Source organism: Macrobrachium nipponense, chromosome 42, assembly GCF_015104395.2.
Source record: "Macrobrachium nipponense isolate FS-2020 chromosome 42, ASM1510439v2, whole genome shotgun sequence".
In the NCBI taxonomy this organism is placed as follows: domain Eukaryota; kingdom Metazoa; phylum Arthropoda; class Malacostraca; order Decapoda; family Palaemonidae; genus Macrobrachium; species Macrobrachium nipponense.
Window position 1 is genome coordinate 22,373,322 of NC_061103.1, and position 10,282 is coordinate 22,383,603.

The following is a 10,282-nucleotide window of genomic DNA, read 5'->3' on the forward strand; positions in this document are numbered from 1 at the left end:
ATGTACACACACACACACACACACACACATATATATACAGAGAGAGAAGAGAGAGAGAGAGAGAGAGAGAGAGACCTAAATACCCCTCCGGTACCAACATTATAATTATATAAGAGCTGTTTTGACATTTTTCACTTTAGAAGCTAAGCCGACTTAGGGCGTGGAAGCAAGTTCCCTCCAGAGGATTCGGGTGGTAATAGTTCACACGAGCTTGCCCGCTTAAGGACTTAATTATTGGACGACTTTAGCCCTTGGGTAGAAGAGGAGGAGGAGGAGGAGGGACTAAAGCCGTTGCGCGTCCCTCGCTCATGTTAACAAAAGTTCAAGGCAGTTTGGGTTGTCTTGATTCTTCCTCGTTCAGATGCAGGTATCAATTTTTTTCCCTTATGACGTAAGGATGCGTGTTTTTCTCCGGGTTGAGTCTTTTAACTGATGCTTATTTTGAGGTATGAGTTGTTGTTTATTCGTCCTTTTGGTGGCCTTCTTGGTCACTCAAGTTTTCTTACTTTCATGTTTCGGTTCTAATATCTATATTTTAACATTATAATGATTATTGACTGGGTCGTATGTATTGATTTTAATTGTTGCTACTTTTGTATTTTAGCCGTCATGATGAAGCCATGCTTTGAAACCTTGGCTGGAAATAAGGTTGAAATATGCATTACATTCTTTTCGTCGTCCTGTTTGTACTGCTACCAGGAGTCCACGAGACAGTTAATCAAAATAAAGGAAATACAAACTTTCAAAAGAAAGTAAAATACAAACGTTCAAAATATAGGAAACACAAACGTTCAAAATAAAGGAAATACAAACGTTCAAAGCAAAGGAAATACAAACGTTCAAAATAAAGTAAAATACAAACGTTCAAAATAAAGGAAAATACAAACGTTCAAAACAAAGTAAATACAAACGTTCAAAATAAAGGAAAATACAAACGTTCAAAATAAAGGAAAATACAAACGTTCAAAATAAAGGAAAATACAAACGTTCAAAACAAAGTAAATACAAACGTTCAAAATAAAGGAAAATACAAACGTTCAAAATAAAGGAAAATGCAAACATTCAAAACAAAGAAAATACAAACGTTCAAAATAAAGGAAAATACAAACGTTCAAAACAAAGTAAATACAAACGTTCAAAATAAAGGAAAATACATACGTTCAAAACAAAGAAAATACAAACGTTCAAAATAAAGGAAATAAAAACATTCAAAATAAAGGAAATACAAACGTTCAAAATAAAGGAAAATACAAACGTTCAAAACAAAGTAAATACAAACGTTCAAAATAAAGGAAAATACATACGTTCAAAACAAAGAAAATACAAACGTTCAAAATAAAGGAAATAAAAACATTCAAAATAAAGGAAAATACAAACGTTCAAAATAAAGGAAATAAAAACATTCAAAACATAGAAAATACAAACGTTCAAAATAAAGGAATACAATCATAACACAATAAACGGAAAAAAAAAAAGAAGAAGAAAGAAGAAGAAGAAGAAGAAGAAGCCGACATTTCCCCCATCGAAAGGGCGACAAAATAACAAGGACTGACCTCTGTTTGGGTTCCCGTCGTGACGCCATTGCACATACAGGAAGCGGCCGCCGCCTCCTCGGTGGTCCCTTCGACGCCCTCTGCGGATTCCTTCTCGGCTCCTCTCGCCGCCTTCCTCCTCTCATCCTCCTGCTCCGGCTTCGAGGAGGAGGGGATGGAGGAGGAGGAGGAGGCGCAAGAAGCACCGGCGGCCTGGGACGGAGGAGGGGGAGGAGGAGGGGGAGGAGGAGGAGCGGTAGGGGCACTCGCTGACGCTCCTGCTGTAGCAGCAGAAACAGCAGCAGCAGCAGCTGCGGGAGGATGGAGGACGCCCTCCGTCGAGGTGGAGGTGGAGGTGGTCGTGGTCGTGGTCGTAGTCGACGAGGAGGAGGCTGATGATGAGGTGTTCTGCGGGCGCCTTAACACCTGCACCATGATGGGTTCCTGGGCATCCTGAAACACCTGCACGGCATCCGAGTGACTTAGGCCGCTCACGTCGATGCCGTTCACCTGAGCCGGGGAGGGGGAGGAAGAAGAGGAGGAGGAGGACGTTAGGTCAATGTCAAAACAAATTAAACCGTAAACAAATTTATAAGCAAATCTTTCAAAATCATTTGACTCCAATTCTAAGCTTATGTACGTCACGCACCCTCAAGGGATGCGTTCATATATATTTTTTTTTCAATGCAATCCTAAAGTGTTCTTCAAGCCTGGGCTACATAATAACACTAGGATGCCATACAACTGATCTCGCCATTTCTAAAATTGACCAGAAATTCGAATACCTCATCTCACCATTTCAAGCAATGACCACAAATTCAATTACCACTAATTCGAACAACTGATCTCACCATTTCGAAAAATGACCATAAATTCAAACAACTGATCTCACATTTTAAAAAAATGACCATAAATTCAAACAACTGACCTCACATTTAAAAAAAATGACCATAAATTCAAACAACTGATCTCACATTTTAAAAAAATGACCATAAATTCAAACAACTGACCTCACATTTAAAAAAAATGACCATAAATTCAAACAACTGATCTCACAATTTCAAACAATGACAATAAATTCAAACAACTGATCTCACCATTTCAAACAATGACCACAAATTCAAACAACTCCAGCTACAGGAGTTTCGTAGTCAATATTTTCCATCCCTAAGCGCATTCCATCTTGTTGCCAACAATGACTGCTTGAAACTCTAACTTTCCTCCTTTTATTGTCTCTACTCGTTCATTTATCTCGGTGTATTTTTTTCCAGTGCTTAGGAATCGCTAAAACTTTTTTATTACATACATTACCATACGAAGATTATACAGTCGCAGCTTTCAGCTGCTTGAATTGACGTGACAATAACATGCATACATACATACATACATACAATAATACATACATACATATATCTATTAAATATATATATAATATAATTATTTATCTATATATATATATTATATATAATATAATATATATATATGTGTGTGTGTGTGTGGTGTGTGTGTGTGTGTGTGTGTGTGTATAATTATGCACGTATTTATTATGCTTTTAAATAAAAAACTTAAACACATCGAGCAGGTGAGTGTTTTTTTTTTGGTCACTTATAAGAACTGTGAACAGCCTGGCTGGTACAATGAAACTGATACGATGATCATTTTTACCACGTCAATTATATGTATAAAACATACATACATATACATACATACACACATATTTATATATATATTATTATATATATAATATAAACATATTATTATAATATTACGTGTATCATATATATATAATATATATATATTATATTATATATATATATATATTATTATATACAATATATATTGAATACGTGTGATATTTTGTAAATTTTACATATGGCATTTTTATATCTTTTCAAATATTAGGGAAAAAAAAACAGAAAAAAACCCTAAAAATCAAATTGAGTAACATATGATAAGCTTTGGAGACAGCGACATTATCTAATCAGGTATCTTGATAGGCGAATGGGCAATCAATCTCACTGTCGCCCATATATCAACCAAACGTGGCAAGGGTTCGAACCCTGGTGGGTTAGACAGGATTTATAGTCATTCCCCTTTGAGTGTCTTATTTCCTGAGGGTATATTAGTGAAATTCATGTAAATGTGTTATTTTCGGCTTAATGTTTTACTAAATTATACATAGGCCTAATCGATATATATATGTATATATTCATATACATATATATATATACATATATAATATATATGTTTATATATACATAAATATATATATATATATATATATATATATATATATATATATATATATATATATATATATAATAGAAATTAGGTAGCAAATAAAAACCCATTTATCTAAGTACTACAAAGCCTCTAAAACATCTAAAAAGTGTAAAGTGTCACATACATACATACAAATATACTATATATACATATATATATATATATATATATATATATATATATATATATATATATATATATATATATATATATATATATGTATGTATGTATGTGTATGTATACACAGACAAACACGTGCGCGTAAGTGTCCGACAGACCCATACACACAAACACCGACAAAAACAACCCATATCGGGGTGCACGGTGTACAAACAGGTCCGGCGCCCGAACGGTAAAACACACCTCCGACCAACTCCTACGCGCGGCGGCCTAATCTCTTCCGAAGGTCATCTGCATAAAATGCAAAGTAGTCAGCACACAACTGATGCGCAAAACCATCCCCACTTCATTAGCACGCTGCAATATTATCCTCACCCCACCCCCCATCTCACCCAGGCATAATGTGTATAACTGACTTCCTTAACGCAGTGCGTAGGCATGGACGAATATATATATATATATTTATATATATATATATATATATATATATATATATATATATAAATGTTTTGAAAGACTAGCCAACCCATATATATATATGTATATATATATATATATATATATATATATTATATATATATATCTATATATATAAATGTGTGAGTGCTTGAAAGACTACATAAACAATATATATCCTAACTGACGTCCATTTCCCTTGTAGCTTTTCTTTGTTTATTTGTATGATGCTTTTACGTTGCATGGAACCAGTGGTTATTTAGCAACGAGACCAACGGCTTTACATGACTTCCGAACGACGTCGACAGTGAACGTATATCACCAGAAATACACATCTCTCACACCTCAATGGAACGCCCGAGAATCGAACTCGCGGCTAACGCGGTGGCAGGTCAAGACCTACACCATACCGATCACGCCACTGAGGTGCTTTTTCCTAGTAGTGGTATACTAACTACTTCCTTTTCCTAAGAAGCGGTTACATTACTTCCAGGAACAAAACCGGTCCTAATTTCCACATTCTGGACGTAAAGCTAACCAAACTGATGAACCACTGAACTATACTGTTTTTTTTAGTCTGTCCCGCCGCCTTTGGTGTTTTTTGTATGGTAACACTGCGTCCCGGCTTTAGATAGTTACATTCAGCTTACATTCAACGATTATAATAATATCCTATTTCGAATATTAACGGTGTAATTCGCATACAGTAAGTTATTAAAACACTTTTCAGTTGAAAATGTACACCCAGATATCCTTTTTATTTACCTAAAACTTACCAATAGCGTAACTATCTAAAGCCCGGGACGAAGTGTTACCATACGAAAACACTACAGGCGGATGGACAGATGAAAAAAAACAGAGTATACTGATCCCCTTACAATAACTGCATTAATATAAAAATTTAAGAGGCTAGCACAGCATTTAGGAGACTATGGATAGCAACGCCCTAAATAACATCTACAGGTTAGACAGACCAGCACCCTTACGGAGGTTAAAGATGAACGAAAGATGGATACAGACTCTGGATCATAAGTTACACAGTTGACTTTTGACTCAACAGTAATCACTGAGAAGTGACTGAACGATCTAATATCATTTCTAGGGCATCGTCATATCAGTGGTTATCAACGATAACATTACAACGCTTCTTGACAATTAGGTTTTTTACGCTAAATAAAATCTGCGAATGGAACATTATCAGTCACATCAATATCATGAAATAGAGAACAGCAATCATCCTCACAGAACTTGAAATTTAATTAAATTATAAAAAAATATATATATACATATATATATATAGTATATATATATATATATATATATATATACTCTATATATACACACACACACACACACACACACACATATATATATATATAATATATATATATATATATATATATATATATATATATAAACAACTTCAGTACCTTGAGGGGAAGAAGAAAGTAATTTTCCTCAACATTGGCGATCACAGACGTAATTTCCTTCAAACGATCAGGACTAAATTGGTCATATAGAAATTGAAACCGGATGCATTTCAGCTCGACTCACTGAACACCTGAAAGTTTTTATTTTTTTTTTTTCTTTTTTTTTTTTATTTTACTTGTTTGTATGGTGCTTTTACGTTGCATGGAACCAGTGGTTATTCAGCAACGGGACCAACGGCTCTTTAAGTGACTTCCGACCACCACGTCGAGAGTGAACTTCTATCACCAGAAATACACATCTCTCACTCCTCAATGGAATGGCCGAGAATCGAACCCGCGATCACCGAGGTGGGAAGCAAACACCAAACCAACCATGCCACTGAGGCGCTAGAAAGTTTTTTCTATTTTATTTATTTTTTATTTTTTCTCCTGTGGAGGGACAGGTACTGCCGTGACAAGTAGTGCCTTGGAGCTTTCATATCCCCATTATCTTCCTATTTTATTGTTAATTTGGAAGCTTATCTTCACAATTTTAAAATTTTTCTAGACCAAAGTTCACAGAACAACAACAATAACAATAAGATTAAATATTACAACGCGCCGAATGTGGATTTATAATATTAAATTGAAAATAATGACGACAACAAAGCACACTGTACTAAAAACATCATAACAAAGAGAAACTGTTTAAGAATAAACCTGAAAAAGAGACATACTTCGCCTAAAGGATCATAACCTCTATCTGGACTCTTGCTCGCTCAATTCTCCGAGCTCTTCAGACGAATAATAATGTTCGAGTGTGAAATTCTACCTCAACTTATTAGAGGGCAGAGCGAGCGCCCAAAATGGTTAATAACTTCGGCTGACTTATGCAGACTTAGAAAGCGTCTCAGAAGACTCTTGTGATTATCCTTAATAGCAGAGCGCGGCGTGAAAACAACGCTGTAAAAAGTTGTCGCATTATGATGAGATTACGGTGTAATGAATATGCATTACTGCATTAAGCGTAAACATTACCACGCACCGTGCGAAAAAAATTTACACGGTCAGACGACCCTAATGGATCGTCTTCACGTGTTATACTCGTAATTATCGTACGAATTGACTATTAACGTACAACACCGTACGTTTTGCAAGAAAATTATCCATACCATACAAAAAGAATTCAAGAAGGAACAAATAAATGTATTCAGGGGAAAAAATAAATAAAGCACATCTTGCCATAGTAAACGGATACAGTTTCCACAAGGTATTAATACGAAATATCATGATAGTGACTCCTTTACCTTTAGAATATCGCACACTGGACTCAATGAAATAAAACTATAATTCTTGAAGACTTTTGAAAATAAATCTCGTTAGTAATTTTATAATGTTTTTATAATGCTACAATCTAGTATCAGTTATAGTCGCTGGGTCGTTTACTTTTCAAATTATTTTATTATTAGAAATGATCAAACAATCCGAAAGAATTTGCTATATTGTTATTATTATTATTATTATTATTATTATTATTATTATTATTATTATTATTATTATTAGGTAGTTTAAAAAGACTGCAGGGTCAGTAAGCTTGATGTTAACATAGGATATTTTACTCATAGCAAATATATATAGTTTTGTTTGCGACAACATACAATCCATCAATTACTGGTCATGAACTATTCTAAAATACTTTTCAGGTTAACAGAACTAGTCACAAAGACCATTAAAACTACTTGCTTACTCACCATAAACTACATTGCCCACACGTGCAAAAGAGACGAGACGAGAGAGAGAGAGAGAGAGAGAGAGAGAGAGAGAGAGAGAGAGAGAGAGCAGCTTACATGACTTATAACGAAAGAAATCCTTGATAAACTACATGTCCACAAATATGCTAACTTCTTGGATACCGATAGTATACACTGCAAAAAAAAAAAAAAAAAAAAAAATCAAGACAAAGCCACTTTTCTTAATGAAAAACATTGGCATTCAACGTACTGAAGGATCCTCCCTCAAACATCAAATATATTTCCTTCTTAGCTTTGGGATTGAGTCTTGAGACCTTTATACCGTGTAGGTGTTAAGAGGGGGGGCGGGGGGAGAGAGAGAGAGAGAGAGAAAACAGACAATTTTTTCTTATTATCGGCACTCCTCTCTCCTTATAATTTCCTCCAAAAACACTTAAATCTTAACTTACAAAAATATCATTTCGCTCTTTTCCACAACTATTTCCTCTGGAAATATTTAATATCTCAACTTCATCATTCTAAATGCTTGTTTGTTTGTTTGTATGGTGTTTTTACGTTGCATGGAACCAGTGGTTATTCAGCAACGGGACCATCGGCTTTACGTGACTACCGAACCACGTCCAGAGTGAACTTCTATCACCAGAAATACACATCTCTACCCCCTCAGTGGAATGTCCGAGAATCGAAATCACTCTGAATGCAACTCATTTAACTCGGTTTGCAGTCAACTTTCACCGTATACAGATCTCCAGCGCATATCAAAGGCACTTCTCTGATGCATACATATTCTGCTCTTCACCACTGTGACTTTTCCCCCTTAGAGGGCTGACTCTGAAGGCTACGTCTTCCTTATTTAGGAATTCGAAATAGGTCAAAATATCCCGAGAGAGAGAGAGAGAGAGAGAGAGAGAGAGAGAGAGAGATTCGCTATCTATGAATGTGGAATGCAGCTGCTAACTCCATGCTAATAGGTACAAATATATATATATTAATATAATATATATATATATATATATATATATATATACCTATATAATATAGAGAGAGAGTTAGAGAGAGAGAGAGAGAAGAGAGAGAGAGAGATTGAGAGATGAGAGAGAGAGAGAGAGAGAGAGAGGATTCCCTTAATCTATGAATGTGGAATAAACTGCTAACTCCATGCTAATAGGTACAAATATATATATATATATATATATATATATATATATATATATATATATATATATATATATATATATATTATATCAGAGAGAGAGAGAGAGATGAGAGACGGAGAGAGAGAGAGAGAGATATTCCCTTATCTATGAATGTGAATAAATAAAGCTGCTAGCTCCATGCTAAAATGTACAAATATATATATATATATATATATAATATATATATATATATAATATATATATATATATATATATATATAATATAATAGAGAGAGAGAGAGAGAGAGAGAGAGAGAGAGAGAGAGAGAGAGACGCAGCTTCCTCGACTGTGATCGTTTCGTCATTTGCAAGACCTCTCACTGGCGATACCTCAGCCATCTCCCGCGCGGGTTAGGTCAGGTTTCGGTGTTGTCTGGCCTCGACTCTGCAAGCAGGAAGCTCTGGGTGGGGAATATCAATGAGGCTCTGGGTGTCAGGAGTGCACCAGAGCCTTTTTGGATGGGCCTCTCTCTCTCTCTCTCTCTCTCTCTCTCTCTCTCTCTCTCTCTCTCTCCTAAACACACACATCGCTTTCAAACATACGAGCTTCCTTTTCTTCCTGACAAATCGATCTTCTAATTCCCTATTTCCTTAACTTCAGCCTCGCCGTCCGGTAACCCACCTCCCCAACCCCCACCTCTCTCTCTCTCTCTCTCTCTCTCTCTAGAAAATCGATGCTTCCATCCTTTGAGTAATGGTGTATTAACTCTTCAAAATCTCTCACTCTCCCTCCACATGTACAATATATAGGTATGCACATATGTGTGCATATGTGTGTTTATATATAATGTACATAGTAAACATATAATATACATAGTCAGTCTGAATTTCTAAAGGGAATACTTGACAGAGTAGATGATATAAAAGATACTACTCCACTGGACTTCCTTACTTTTAAGGCTTTTATTGTGAGATTTACTTGAAGTTTCAATATCTTTCCAGTTCGCGTATAACGTTAAGGTGTGTTCGTGGACGCCGTTAATTATTTATTTTCCTTAAAATCAGCAGTTTCCAATAATGTGGAGTGACGCTAGAGAAAAGAGCAATGACATCACCATAATTTAGCTGCTGAATCGTGCATGACCTCCCCACTCATAAAAATGAGCTGAAAATAATCACTTCACACCCAATCAAATACGCTCATAAGCGATGTCAAACCCCCATACATATATACATACCGTATCAGTCACGTCTAAGTTAAGTTTCTTGCACTCTTACACTTCCTATATATGTTAATACTTCTTTTTTCCGCACTTCTTTACCTCCCTCTCTTCTAACACGTATGCGTTATACACTCTTTTCACCAACCTATGATCCTTTTCTTTTCATATGATATGACCGACCTATTTCAACCCTTTCACCTGAGCTAACTTTTGACCGTCTCTACGTCTATCCACATTTCTCAAACCTTTCGATTCTTCTTACGCCACGCATATTACCCAAACAGTTCAGCTCAACAGCTTAAAACCTTTTGTTCTTTCGTTCGTGTTCAGCATCCACATTTCATTCTCATGAAGAGGGTTGGCAAGGTTTTC

The 10,282-nt window shown here is 35.6% G+C and overlaps 1 protein-coding gene across 3 annotated transcripts in view; it reads right to left on the minus strand.

Annotated features, from left to right (window-relative positions):
• The window catches only part of LOC135213021 (E3 ubiquitin-protein ligase PDZRN3-B-like), a 127,529-nt gene that overhangs the window by 44,306 nt on the left and 72,941 nt on the right, over nt 1-10,282 (minus strand). For 2 of the 3 annotated variants that reach the window (XM_064246828.1, XM_064246829.1), the window contains exon 2: nt 1,554-2,042. The exons of the other annotated variant lie outside the window; for it this stretch is intronic. In XM_064246828.1, coding sequence (XP_064102898.1) covers nt 1,554-2,042 — 489 coding nt within the window. The remainder of the gene's footprint in view (nt 1-1,553; nt 2,043-10,282) is intronic. 3 annotated transcript variants of the gene reach the window in all.